This window comes from Ptychodera flava, chromosome 13, assembly GCF_041260155.1.
Source record: "Ptychodera flava strain L36383 chromosome 13, AS_Pfla_20210202, whole genome shotgun sequence".
Taxonomy (NCBI): Eukaryota; Metazoa; Hemichordata; class Enteropneusta; family Ptychoderidae; genus Ptychodera; species Ptychodera flava.
Genome location: NC_091940.1, coordinates 6,381,777 through 6,397,607, shown reverse-complemented (window position 1 = coordinate 6,397,607; position 15,831 = coordinate 6,381,777). Strand labels below are relative to the sequence as shown.

At 36.6% G+C, this 15,831-nt stretch overlaps 1 protein-coding gene across 1 annotated transcript; it reads left to right on the top strand.

Annotated features, from left to right (window-relative positions):
- Nucleotides 1–914: 914 nt before the first annotated feature.
- LOC139147241 (putative aldolase class 2 protein CC_1201) lies at nt 915–14,545 on the top strand. Its single transcript, XM_070718265.1, has 4 exons — nt 915–1,521; nt 3,193–3,358; nt 10,375–10,619; nt 13,501–14,545. The coding sequence occupies exons 1-4, from the start codon at nt 1,189–1,191 to the stop codon at nt 13,660–13,662; spliced, it is 906 nt and encodes a 301-aa protein (XP_070574366.1). The 5' UTR covers nt 915–1,188; the 3' UTR covers nt 13,663–14,545.
- Nucleotides 14,546–15,831: the final 1,286 nt, after the last annotated feature.

The window sequence follows — 15,831 nt, the reverse complement described above, 5'->3', positions numbered from 1 at the left end:
AAGTGCGCCGCGTACCGGAGTTCAAATCAAAACCATGCGGGTAAATTTGACATATGGCCGGGTTTGGTTATTTTTCAGGGGGGGGGGTCATCATTTTTTTTAGTCTGACAAAGGGGGGGGTCATCTTTTTTTCACAAAAAATGCAGGGGGGTCTATATTTTTTTGAACACCGGCGACAAGATTTTGCCGGCCCCCCCAGGCCTTAAAAACTGAACGCTCCCTTATTCGTTCATTTGTTGTTCAGACTTTTACTGTTTTCTTAAAGAGCACATGTTTATACTGAGCTCAAGCAGCTCCAATGAATGTAATTATTGCATGTTTTCGTATCACAGAGTTGAATGGTTGTTTTCCTTTCTGTGTATTGTTCACTTACATTTGTAACACATCTTGATGTACCATACCATACTCTCTGTTAGTATGTGCCGAGTAAATAAAGATTGATTGATTGATTGATTGATTGATTATTAATTAAGCAGGTTAACAGCACAAATTAATCCACAAAAAGGAATGACTCGTGTTGATCGATTTTATAACCAAATAACAACACAAATAACTACAAAGACAACAACATTATTACGTGTAAACACCCAGATTACTTTATCACCTGTGGTGTCGTGGTGTCAACGATAAAATCTTTCCATCCAGAGCGTTTCCTGACTTCGAGAAGTTCGAGACCCTTCAACAGTGCACGGGCCATCCCATTTTTGCTAAAACTCCGGCATTTCAAAGACCTGATGGACGCGTTTGCCTTTCTCAGATTCTGAAAAGTCTGGGTCTAATTACTTTGACGTTCCGGGTTTTCAGAGGTCGACAGTAATTACGTTTACTGTATATTTCCTCTCATTTTGGTAGCTGACACTCAATATTGCCACAAATACGATCTCCTATTCCCTCCCCCATACTTATATTGAGGCTAGCCCCTAGTATGTCATATGCAGGACGGTGTCATCAGACTATTTATCGGACAGAATATCACTCGCAAGGTGGCGTGTTCTTTACTGTAAAACCAAAACTTCATATCGAGCAGGACCATTTTGGTCTTGTGTCTCAGATCGACCGGACTGGCCAGTCCTTGATGGAGAGCACCTTGGCCTGAATACGGCACCTGCAGCTGAACTTTGTATTTTGGCAAGTCACCGACATAGCCTATCTAACACTCATTGCACTGTTAACCTTTGTGATACCAGCATGTACCGTATTGCGTTGTCCGGTGTTCGATCAGTAACTTGTAGGGTTTCAGCTAGCAAAACGAATACATCCTCTATCCCCATACGATGGTGTTCAGCAGTCGTCGGCCAGATTAGGAGGCAGTCAACAGCGTCGACGGCGCGCACACTGGAACCGGGCGAAGCTGAATCTCTCAACTACCAGGCTCGGGTCGATCTCGCTGCAGCTTACCGTGGTTTGGCAAATTATGGTCTCCATGAAGGTATTTGTAACCATCTCACTTTAAGTGCTCCTGGAAGAGACGGCACATCCAGAGTGATGCTTCTTATTCCATACGGGCTTCATTGGAGAGAGGTAATAATTCCTAAATTTTGCCAACATTTATTAGAGTTCTAAATTGGTAGTCCATGGTTGGCCCTCAATGTTTATTCGGCCACAGTCCCTTTGTGGGCTATTCAGCTCTGGGACTATTCGCCCCATAGACGAGTGTACAGGGGTGTTTCTTGCTTCTGTACACTCGTCTATGGGGCGAATAGTCCCAAAGCCGCTGAACAGCCCACCAAGCGACTTTGATTCGGCATTGCTGAGCGTCAAAAGCTAGCCACTAAATAATGCCTTGGGCAGGTTTGTAACCATAAATAGCTGCACGCAGGCGACTTCGGACACTACTGTTTGAAATTGAGACAAATTTTATTGTTGCATGTGTGGCTATTGTTGCAGCTTGAAATCTGAGCCATGAATTTGTGCGACCTTTAGTATCCATTGTAACGTATACATATACTGACAGATTTTATTTTCGTCGTTCTTGCGGAAATTGGGGACAAATATTTATTTTTGCATATTAATAAGAGAAACATGACGTCATTTGCGATTGGCGCTATTGCATCGTTAACACGATTTGAACTAATTTGGAATAATTGAATGGTGAAGTAAGGTTGTTTGAACCTGCAAATGTAAGCTCATCTGCTTTTCTGTTTTTTATGAGTAATTTGTAGTATTGCAATATTTAGCTGTATATGTCACCTAAAACTTTTGAGAAATTTAAAAAATATGAAAATCCAATTATCCCAAATTAGTTCCAATCGTGTTTGTTACATATGACCTGGGCAGATCATCTTTTTTGGCTCAGTATCAGTTCGTTCTATCTAGTTCAGGTTCTTAACTGACTGTTACTGGTCTTTATTGGTACTATGGTATCTTCAAAGTACATAGCAAGGTTCATCAACCATGATCACGTCAATACTAGATATTTATCCCTAATGCATGTAATAAGGAAAGTTCATTAAATATGTAAATTAGTAATTTGCTGAAGTAACAATGCTATATGACTTTCAATAATGTTCATTCAATTCATGAAAAGATGAGATGATCGCAAATTCCAGTTTAAGGGGTATATGCAATGTCGATAACTGCTTCCTAGTGGTAAAATCTCGAAAAATTCAAGATTTTAAAGAATTTCGCAAATTTCTTTTACACATTTGAGTTCTGATTCTATTCTTTGTATTTTGCAAATTTGTCTGAAAATTTTTTTCTCAACTTTTTGCTTTTTAAATTTTTGACCACCCCACGAGATCTAACAGTCCGTCTCTTAATATCGTATGCAAATGGCTGCTTGGCTGTCTGACTATCTGGCACAACTTTGACCCACCATTTTTGTAGCAAATATCGTTTTGACCCAGTATCAAACTGTTGACTCCCTCCCCTATGTTCCTCTCTCGTCTTAAATTATTTTAACCCTTTCACCCCCAGTTCCCTGTATACATTACAGATCCAACTTTACCATAGAAAACGATGGATTTGGGACAAACCATGGTGGTGAAAGGGTTGAAGAGAATGTAATGACTAAAATTTGAGTGTGACTTTGATTGATGCAGATGTAACGTAAAACTTTCAGTAGTAAAACAATACAATGTTTACCAATAAAAGAATATGGCATTTAATAATATTATGACTGAACATGTCTCAAGATTGAATCTTTCGAACATCAGGGCTGCATATTGGTACCTGTTTGGTTCATCATCACAGGTCACTGCCAGCAAGCTAATCGGTGTGGACATCAAAACTGGAAAAATCATTGAGGGTGAAGGAAAACCTGAGACTTCAGCCTCGGAAATACATCGTGCAGTCCACAACGCACGCCCTGATATCACAGCCAGCTTACATGTCCATCCACCAAACGCAACTGCCTTAGGTGAGTTGACCCTTGATGAGGACAAAGGAGAATAATATCACAGACAGGGCCTACAACATTGTTTATTTTTGATATGTGGGTGAGCTTTTGTCCAAACATTTCAGGTGCCACTGTGTAGCTGTGTTGCTGTCATCCGGGAAACCAACCAAACTGTTTATGCAAAAAGCTCTTTGTGCACAACTTGTTGGCAGGCAGGCAAATTATTTCAGTATCAGCAAGTAGGGTAATTTTTCGTTCCATATGTTAGTGGGCCATTTGTCTCAATAGCAAGCAGGGATATTTTATTCTACTGCTCAGCATACAACTTGCAAGAGGTCAATAAGTATGCAGGGAGTGTAAATTAATTGTTTTTTCTGGACTTTGTATTAAAATTATAGGCACGGAAAAAGCATGCAGCAAAGAGATGTCGTTTGGAGTGTTTTTATATGGGAAAAGTTTCAAAAAGTATGTATATGATGTTTTCAATCAGGTTTTACGGCACTCTAGCATAGAAGCCAAAGACAAAACCTACAAATAGCAAGAACTTACGAGCAGGTATTATTTTCCCCTCAAAATTGTATTATTTTTCAAAATGCATCAGATTAGCATATTTAAAAGAAGAAATGCCAGTGATTACAATTTCTAAATATTGGCTGGTTAGCTGCCCCTGTTGTACATCAATCCAGCTTGTCAGAGTGACCTTGATTACTGAGATTTTTGTCTTGAGTGATGTCACTCACTCAACAAACATCAAATCTTTTCTTTAGACAAATTTATCTTATGATTACAAAGGATTTATGATATGACAGATTTGATATGAAAGAAAATAAAAAAACAGAAATTATGGATGTTCAGTGCAGCACTGTGATATCAGGCTAATACTCTGATCAGCGTTTATATACAATAGTATTTTTGTTGGCCATTCTTTATCTGTAAATTAATACTTAGGTCTTATTTCAGGTCAGGTACCAGTTTGAAGTAACTGTTTACAATTGAAGGTTTCACTACATCAGATATTGTTTGGACAACTTGGTTAGTTTTAACAGATAAGAAAGGATGAAAGCAGTGTGTTCATGATTTAGCTAAATTGACATTGATTACATTGATCAACAATACTCTAATTTGCCCTGGCTTTTTTTCCACTGAAAGATGTTCCATTCATGAAGGAAGGTACTGAGCATTGCTTGAATATTCTTGTCATCACTCACTATTCCCAGTGGCTGCTGATACAAAGGGGAACTATGCTATTTTCAGTAAAGCAGTGATAAAAAACATTAGAAATGTCATAGACATTACACAGAGCTCGAAAAAGTACCTGTTCCAGTCTAAAAAATGTCTGTTTATTCTTAGAAAATGTACCAAATTCACTCTCATCGGAGACAAACTGTCTGAAGAAATTAGATAAAAGTTATATTGTATAACATCTCTTTTGATAGGTCGGCAACAATATTGAACAGTCTTAATCTCGGTGTTCTATTATAGCTGATGTTACTGGGAAAATGTTAATGATGTTAAGTAACACCTTAACTGCGTCCATGTGTCTGTGCGTCCATCTGTACATTCATGCAAATTTCTCAGAGATGCCTGGAGCAATTTCATTCAAACTTGGTGCAAGGATTACTTCATATGTCATACATATGCAAGTCGAATTATTTTGTGATCTCATCCAAAATGGCCATGTGATGGCCAGGGAGTATGTCATTGACAATGATGTTTTGAAAAAGCTCTGTTTCTAAAGATACTGCATGAAATTTGATGACATTTTGTTACGGCGTTTATCACAGAGCTCTGATAGCACACAGTCAGTATTGCATCAATTAATTGTTAATTTACATATTTAACGAATTTTTGTAATTAGGGTGATATGTCTAAAATACTGCAGCAAATTTGATGAAACTTGGTACAGATCTTTAGGGACTGGTCAGTTTCTTCGGCCTGGGGGGCCGGTGGATTATTTTTTGCCGACGTCAAAAAGTGGCTGACCCCCCCTATTCCAAATTTTGAAAACAGGGTGACCCCCCCATTCCAAATTTCGAAACAGGGTGACCCCCCCCCCCCCGGCACGTGACATAGGTAAAACAAAAGGTGGACATAATTATATATATATATAAATATATATGTATATAATATATATATATATATATATATATATATATATATATATATATACATTTTACATATATTTATTTTTGTATAGTCATTCTATGTTTTAATGAAATTGTTGACATGTCAGTTGTAAGATAAGAATTTCAAAGTGTCAATCTTAAAGTTTGAATACAGTACATTTTGAATGAGCTGTATTTTGAATGAGCTGTGAATGTATTTCACACTTTCTATGCTTAACCAGATGTCCTGAACTGTTGTACAGAAATGGATGTCAATCATTAATATCAAAGAGGAAAAAGCAGTGAATCAAAAACTTTGGTGGGTGTTAAGACCAATGCCAACCATATAATTAAATCTCTTGAGGAACCATAGAGAGCTTTTTTAGCCAATGATGTGTACAGTGTCTGAGAGGACCTTTTCTTGTAACATTGAAACCATAAAAGCACAGCTAATAATGACAAAAACTGCCTTTTTGTTCATAAAAAAGCATCTTTCTACAGGATACCTGTGACACAAAGAAAAATAATTGCATCAATGAGAAGGAAAGATATCTTGTCATTTTTCTATCTCTAAAATAAGTCACTGTATCAAATATATATTGTGAAATATTTGTGCGTGTTGCTTTCTCATACTGAATTCTCATAGAGAGAACAGAAAAGTATCAGGAATTTGTCATCCTTTCCATATGAAGTGCAGATTTCATAATGGTACACTTTCACTTAGCAAACATCAAGATATCTCTGATTTAACAAAGTATGGCGCCAGAAGGGCGCGACGAAAAATATGAAACATCCTGATATCTCTGATATATATGCCTTGTATATTAAAGTCATGCACCTGAAGGGCATGCTGAAAAATGTCTGATATATTAAAGTAATGAGCTTGAAGAGCACGCTGAAATATATTGAACATACAGATATCTCTGATGTATGTATGCTTGATATGTTAAAGTTGGGCGTGCTGAAAAATATGACTGATTATTAAAGTTACGCGCCCAAAGGGCGCGCCGAAAAATACAACTGAATGATGAAATTTGTGGCTGACACTAGCATTTTAGGCAATGATGAGCCTGTGTCAAAATTCAAAAACACACTGACCCCCCCTATTGGGCATTTCAAAAACATGGTGACCCCACTATCACCAAAGTCAAAAACAGGGTGACCCCCCATGAATCCACCAGCCCCCCAGGCTGAAGAAACTGACCAGTCCTTTAGCACACTGTCTCATAATAGTGTACAAAGACACTTAGCAATGTCACAGGAAATAATTGCTAATTTGCATATTTAATGAACTCTCCTAATTAGTGGGCTATCTCGGGAAATACTGCATCAAATTTGATGAACCATGGTATAGATGTTGATCACTCAGTACTTTGTGAGGACATTAAGCTGTATCATGTCAATTAATTGGTTTTTTGAATATTTGATGAACTTTCTTAATCAGTGTGATAATAGAAATACATCAAATTTGATGAAACATTCAGATGTTGATCTTCCAGTAGTGTTATGGCATGCAAAGGTATGTAGTAGTATTATCTCACTTAAGTGCTGATTTGCATATTTAATGAATTTTCAGAATTAGGCTGATATGTCAAAAAGTAGTTCATCAAATTTCATGAAACTTGGTACAGATGTTGAGCTCTCATCACTTTTACATTGAATAAGGATGTTTATCAGTGTCATATTAGTAAATTTTTAATTTACATATTTAATGAACTTTCCTAATTAGAGTGATATGTCCAGAAATACTGCATCAAATTTGATGAAACTAGGTACAGATGTTGATCTCACAGTGCTGTAATACAATTCATTGACACTTTGCTATATCATCAATGCAATGTGGTGGAGGTGATAATCTGTCAGTGTTATAAAAGAATGCAAAAAAGTTTGCCAACGTCCTGTCGATTAATTACTATTTGACTTATTTAATGAACTTTTTTTTTACGTTGGTTTTATGTTTTCAACACCATGGAACTCGTTCTTGGCCATTAAGCCCCATCTGTATCATAGTATTTTTATCATATACCTAATTATAAAGAGGACTCTATCCTCTCTGAGGACTTGTAATCAAAATACCCATTAACAAGTGGGGACTGTGTCATCAATGATGACTTGTTTTGTTTTTGATCTTTGAATGCCCAGATCAGGGTGGTTTCAAAAATTTCTGAAGCAGCATGGGTTGAAATTTTCACATGTGTGGTGGGGAAAAATATTATAATTCTGATTTAGGGCTTAAAATTCTACCTGACCACTTGGACAGTTACTTTTCAAACTCGCTTCCTGTCTTAGTAAAGGCTGCAAAGTACCTGTCCCAGACAGGCAGACAAGAATTATTTTGAGCCGTGATTACTAATGATTTAATGGCATGTGCAAATAGGGACACACCTGTTTTTGGAATTCGCAGACCTTACTCAATAAATTCAATATTTGTCAAATGTGACTAAGGCACTGTACATATTTTGGTTTTGGTGTTGTAAAATAAGTATCTATCATTGATGTTATGAATATCTGCATGCAAAGCAAATTTTCATTTTGCCTTCCTTCAAATTAGTGAAGTGACAAGCACTTGAACCAGTGGAGACAATTTTAAGTCTCTTGGTCTGATCAATGGCAAATTACAATTTAGTAAATACAAAAATAGCAAATTAAATCAGTGCATCTTCAGCAATCTCCTATAACCAACAAAGGATAGATCAGTCAACCTATATGAAGGATAGACCAATAATACTTATATGAAACAGGAAATGGCTTTGCAAGTAGGTAAGGCATGGGCGTCAAACGTTATCATGAATATGCATTAGGGCTCATGAATATTTATAAAACAACACTGTGCATACGTGAGATAACAACAGGAAAGCTACATCACATCACAAACAAAGTTCGCAACTAGAACACCAGTGAGCAAATGAATTGACAAAGCACTCACTAGTGTTCACAACAAAATATAGCCTATAAGCACTGTGTGGAAACTTGGAACATACAGAAAAGGACGAAACATTTACGAATTTATTCCCCAAACAACCGATCATCACATAGAAAGGAAATCCAAACACAGGCGTGATGTTTTCTGGGTAGATGCTATAAGTGTAGTTTATGCTACGTTCCGACGTTCTCTTCCGTAGCCTAATATTATCCTACGGAAGAGAACGTTGGAACGGAGCATAAACTACATTTATAGAACTACCCAGAAAACATCATGCTTGTGATCCAAACATCAGCGATACACTGATAAAGGCCAAAGTCCACGGCATAACAAACAAGGCGACAAACGTTAACTAACAGAGTTGGACACAAAACGATCCAGACATAAGTATTCTAGAGATGTCAATAACATAGATACAATATAAAATTAAGAAAGATATATATAATGGAGAGACAGTTGGTACCTCCATGTTTATGTAAGCGACTGAGGAAGGAACCGGTTACGAAACGTGGGGTCAAAAGGTCAAGGTGGTCTGAGACACACTTCCACGTCTTGCCATGGCTTATTTTAAATAACAACCCATTTGTTAATTTTGACACTAACAACCTTACCCAATACCGACACAAAACACAGTAAAGCACATACGAGACAAGCGGAATGATGTGTGAAGCCACTTTACAATTACAAATCGTTTCAGTAATACTGCGAGTAGGCGACGGGGTCATGACCTTTGGATGGCTTGCGAGATGGTCCGATCGCGTACATAACGACCATATTTCTTTCGAAAATTTCAACTTGTAGATCGCCCTATTTTTCAGAAATTTTGCCATCCTCAAACTAAGGCTTAAAATATCTTTACAACCATACCTTTAACATGTACGATTTGGTAACGTTTCCTTCAAAAAATTACAGAAATTCAAACAAGAATTGATTTTTCGTACAAATCGTACGTATTTGGCAGAAATATCAGGCGATTAACTCCGAAATTTTCTTAGTGAAGTATGTTTATCGATTGACCTGAACCTACTCTGTTATCATTTGCAGAAAAAATGAAGTTTAAACGTTGTTTACAAGATGAAATATGCCGATAGATAATACTATTGATTTTGGCGGGTAAATGCCGGTATAAGAATCACGTGACACCTTTTATGCAAATTTAAATGACATAAACTAAAAGAGCTATCAAAACTACGTATGTTTACCAAATTTCATCAAAATATGACCAGTAGTTTTTGAGAAATGAAATTTAGCTCAAAATTCGGTCTGGACCCCTGCCTTAACTCACTTGCCTTTAGTTTTAAGGTGTTTTTTATTCAAAATGACAAGATAACTTTTACAATATGCTACTGGTATGCTACGTTTTCACAAGTTCAACAACTAAAGCTTATGAGATCCTTCCAAGGAACCCATAAAACATCAAAACACTTTTGAATCAAGAGTCTTTGAGAGAAAATTGTAAGTTAGTGGTTGATAACCGGGTGGTTTTTAAACTTCAAATATCAATTATGAGCCTGATGAAGAATTTGTTTTTTAAATATAGTAATACCACTAAATGCGTTACCAGGAGAAAAGGGCCTTGGCTTAAGGTAAATGGTGGGGGACAGATATTCGGACTCCCAACAAACTTTTACAATTCTTTTCTGATCTACCACTTGTGGGGTTCATTTTGAAGTTCCTGGAGAAAATAAACTTTCACCGGCTTAGTTTTTTGAAAAATCGAAAATTTTATTTTTTCTCCATAGAGTTATCATAGGGTTGAATTTTAAATGTCGGTAAATTTGCACAGTGACCCCAGATTTTTATTCTTGATTTTGAAAGAGAATGGTTGAAAGATTCATTTATAAGGAAAGTTTGAGCAAAAGGTTAAGTCTTTCACTTTCAAGGCGCATACTACCTTAAAGTATATCAGGGCATGACAGTGCAATCATCATACATTTTCCCTGACAGAGTCATTGTACTGATTTATCAAATGGAGGTCTGACTGTACATGGTTTTTGTTGTTATGAAAGGTACACTGAAGGATCCACAGTTATTGATGCTCCATCAGAATAGCTGTAGGTTTTACAAGGATATTGCGTACGACCTACAATATGATGGTTATGCCACATCTGGTGAAGAAGGTCCTCGTCTTGCAAAAGTCTTGGCAGATAAAAAGGTTATAGTCATGGGTAACCATGGCATTTTGATCGTCTCAAAGAGCATCGCCCAAGCATTTGATGATGTGTATTACTTTGAAAGAAGTGCAGAGGTACAGGTAAGGTAGCAAATTTTTGTCATGCAAATTATGCAGTAGTATGAGTAAGGTAGCAAATTTATGTCATGCAAATTATGCAGAGGTATAGGTAAGGTTGCAATTCTTTGTCATGCAAATTATGCTGAGGTACAGATGAGGTAGCAAATCTTTGTCATGCAAATTATGCAGAGGTATAGGCAAGGTAACAATTCTTGGTACCTTAATTCAATTTTGCCAACTAAGGCTGCATTCACAAATAACGATTAAGGGGGGTGGGGGTGGGGGGGGGGCTGGAGGATATGTGATTGAAATCTAATTTTTTTCAGATTCCCCCCCTCAATATCCTAAAAAAAATTTCAAATCCCCCCTCTATATGATCAAAATTTTTCAAGCCCCCCCCCCCCCCCCCCCAACTATCACAAGCCCATATATCAGTAAAGGATGTGCGTGCAGAAAAAGTATGTATCGTGCTGTTCCGCTCGCAGATGCTCAACACTACCTGTTTAAGAATTTGTAAAGTCATATTTTTAACGCATCAGTGAGCTTTTTGGATTTATCAGTCTAAGCCAACTTGAGTTAATCCAACTCTAACCAGGTTAATTGCTCCTGCCAAAGAGCACACAAAATGACGATCATGAGAGAGTGGGCAAATCGTGAATTCTGGCTAATTGTCATACTGAGCACAGTGACCTACCCAAAATTTGTTTCAAAAGTACAAGACATATATGAATTATATGCTGTTCAAAATTGACAATACTGGAAAGTTAAAATATTCCATCAAATAAATGTTTTAATCTCGGAAATTTTGGGTGTAATAATGGCAAATTTGGTTAAAAAATAAATTATTCCATTTAGTCACATATTTTTTTTATTTAGTCTTTACTGTTCAAAATTTTGCTTTTGTATTATTGTACGATGAAAATGTGAAAATTTAGAAAATCAAGCATTGTGATGCTATCATTTTTCTTTAATATTTGATTATTCTCATATGCCAGAATTCAAAAATCCCTGATAACTTTTAAAGTCGCCTGGTCTTCCATGTGTTGCTCTCTGGCCGGATCTTGTGTACAAGTATGTTTCACTGTCATGAGCGTCATTTGACCCAAACTCTTCTTCAACTACCATGTACATCACAGTCAGAGCTATCTCTATCACTGCTCAGGTGTGCAGTGACAGTGACACTGCAGTAGCAAGGCGGTACCTGATAGTGACACTGCCCGCAGGGAGTAGCTGTATTAACTTTGATAATTTTGACAATATTTTTGTTCAGTTTATACAACTGTGTTCTTGTTCTACTCCCTACAGCATGTTGAACTGTCCAGTATTCAGCTTGCTAACACAGCCTGTGTATGTGTAACATCATTTGTATCACTGACAACTGACTGTCAGTCTGGACTCTAATTAAATTATCACCTAATACATATTTGTATATACAGGCTTTGTTGACAAATTGAATATTGTGTGTTTGAGGATGCTGTAGGGAGACAGCAAGAAACTGTAGTTGATATATTGCACAGAAATATGGCAATAATCATCGACAGTTGCAGCTTCTGCCCTGTTACCAGGCTCAAGTTTGGTTTTTTACGACAAATCATACATGTTAAGATTTTTTCAAGATAAAAGTCATGAAATGTGACAAAATGGTTCTGGATTTTATTACACTATTACAAACATTACAATAATTGGATAACTTAAACATGGTCTTCATTTTTCATTGAATTACCTACAAAAACTTGGAATTGGAAAATGTACGACGTAAGAAGGAACCAAAAGATTTTCAAGTCCCCCCCCCCTTACAGGCAGAGCAAAATTTTCAAGTCCCGCCCCTCTACTACCCCCAAAATTTTTGAATCCCCCCTGCATTCCTCCATCCCCAACCTTTTTTTGTGAATGCAGCCTGAATGAGTCATGATAGTCTCTCACTGTCGACTGTATCTTCAAATTATGGCAGATTTCTACAGGTAAAACATTCTAAAGTTTACAGAAGCAAAAGTAAAGTTTTAGATTATACAGAAATTTGATGCCAGAAATGCCAAAAATGAAAACATAAATGAGTTTAGCCAGTTTCCCAGTGAAACAACTTTTTGCAGTAACAGCAATGATATTTGTGGTAAAAGTAATTATGAGATCACTGTCTCTTAAACTCTTGCTGTGATGAGAAGTCTACGTTTTACCCACAATGCATTTCAATATCAATGACACGTAGTTAACCCCCAAGACAAGAGCTATTCAAAAGGGTAGGTTTTTTCAGCTTTATCTCTGAGCAATTAAACTGTACACAACATTCAAAAGGGAACAAAGGACTAAAATCACGTAAACAGTCAATGTCAATAACCACTATTGCGTTGTGTTTTGTTGGTAGTCTGTTTATTTGAATTAAGTCACTGTTGAATGATTTGAAATTCAAGTGGCCATTGTAGTCAGCCAATCATGTCAGTGTATTAAAAGACATTCACTGGTTGGTTGGTTGTGTAGGACTGTCAAACTGGTTATAGTGCTGGTTAAAGCATGGAGTGATTCAGGAATGTCCGTAATTTGTATTTCACACAGCACAGCTCTCATAACGTCACTGACATAACAGCCTAAGTGATTGCCTAAGTAATATAATAAACAATTAAATTGTTATGCTCAATATATGTAGGTAAAAATCTTTTATCCTAAAAAATGTATGTCATTGTGTTATCACTGGCACATTTTATTTTTAGAAATGAGAATCCACCATTGTTTTCATTCAGATTTGTACAAAGTATGACAAACACAGATATTGTACAGAGTTAAGAGGTTTTTGTGGCAGCTTTACAAAGTGTGAGTAGGGTCACCAAATACAATTGAGGCATGCCACTCTATAAGCTGGCACATGTAAAACTATGTCATTTACCACAATTTTTCAATGAATTTGAAGGTGCTGGCAATGTCGACAGGAAGAGAAATTCAATTAATCCCTGAAACGCTGGTGTCCAAAATAAAAGAAGAAGCGGATACCACACTGGGACCGTATGGTGAAGCTCACTTTGAAAGTATCAAGCAACTGCTCCTGAGAGAGGAACCTGATTTCAGATCATAGTCATTCCATTGGTGTTGGATATCAAGAAATTCAGACCAGACAACGTTTTCAAATGACTCTATGAGATTTGAATAGAAAGGAATGAAGATTGGAGGGTTTTAGCAGGAACTAGTAAACGCCTGGTACAAATATAATTATATCGATATTCAAGAATATGAGAGCGAACAAATTTTTCTTTGTTACTTCACTTTATAAATTGCTTTATGCCATGAACATCTCAGCAATGGCTGACTGAAGAGATTTAGCCAAATTTTGCTCGAATTTCTTCAACCTTGTTACAATGTCAAATGATCACGGTTGGAGGACTGATTACAAATTTCCTACAAGACTCTCATCCAAGGATTAACAAGATAGGGCATGGATGTATTTCATTCATGATATTATTGCATTATGGGTGTCATATTGCTGTTTAATGTTCTGAAAATTTTGTGTTCAAAGCACTGATACAGATGTAGCTCATTATGTTGATAAATACATAATATACTAGTATATGACCAAGCAACATGTATCAGTAATATAAAATATGACATCTTTTGGTTTATTACGGTTTTTTCTGATATATTGTATTCTTATATGTTGAGGTAATGTTGTTTTTCAAGCAACAGAAATTCCAAACAAATGTAACAAAACAAAACTTTTGTCCTATTGTAATCTTTTGAGTACGCTTATATTTCGAAGTTATTTCTTCAAAGTAACAGAACGTGTGATGCTCCATTGATGCACTATATTTTCTTACAATTTTTCGTATGTTATGGTGATTTTTATAGTCTCAAAGACTTTTTACAAGCTAATTTTGACATCAATTTTGTCATACCAAACCTATTTTGGTAACATTTGTTCTCATTAAATACCCAAGATTCCAAGATTCTTGGTGAACTGGTCAGCCTGTTGTCATTTAATGAGTCTGATTTTAATTGATTGACCCTTCTCAACTGTTTGTTATCAGTGCTATCGGTACGTGATGCAGTCTCTATGCAATATCAGACCCTCTGCAGGATAGAAGTCTCTTCATTTCTATGTGTGATGCTGACCTATTCCATGGATTATGCTGTTGGAAACTGTACTTGCTGCATCATTTTCTGTTCATTGCAGTTACAGCAGTGAAAACATATCAGAACATCATGCACTGTATTGATGTGGTCTTTCCAGACCAGAGTTATTTTCCAAATTCCAATTTCTGACTAATCGTGACCAATGACCATCCCATACAAATTCATTGGCTTTTTCCATTTCCATTTGTACGTTATGTATCAATTTCGCTGAGTAGGGTGCAAACATATTCAAATACAGGTCAATTTTTTTTTCAAAAGAAAGTCCTAAAAATATTCATACAGTGCAAATGTGATGTCATCTGTATTGTATATCTCTTACCAACACAACAGTCTGTTTTCATGTTTGAATCACTGTGGAATGATGGGAATTCTACCAGTGACAAGTTCTCACCTGTCTATTGTTTATTATGTGGATACCCATATCCAGGGGCAGCTGCATGCAAGAGAGGTGTTTTCAAGTGAGTATGTGGCAATGGGCTCATCACTCATGTCAGTGGGCAGGGAAAGCATTGCAAGACAAATTTTCATCATCCACAGGCAGGGAAAATGAATTATTCTGCAGGGCAGATTTTGGAAAAATACCTGGCAGATGTTCAGGCAGTAGGACTCACTTTGCAAGTTTGTGCCCCTTCTCTATGCATTATCATTTCTATATGCCAAGATGTTGGCACAAGTAAATTATGCATATATAGTGATCAGAACAGCAATGACATTCCTGTTAATGTTCACTAGTTCCAGTCAAAGTAGGGTTAGACCCACCACAACTTGCAACAGAATTTTTAGTCCCCCCTGTACACTTGTACACATGTCGGTCACACAGCTCTTATAGCACATAAGGACATTTGTCAGTATTGTGTCAATTAATTGCTAATTTGCATAAATTATGAATTTTCATAATTCCACTAATATTTCAATAAATACTAACTCAAAGTTAATGAAACTTCTTACAGATGTATACATACCAGAGCTGTTACTTTGTGCAAGGGCATTTGGCGAATCATGTCAATTAATAGCTAATTTGCCTATTTGATGAATTTTTGTAATTAGGGTGCTAAGTCAAGAAATACCCACTCAAATTTGATGAAACATGATATAGATGCTGATATACCAGAGCTGT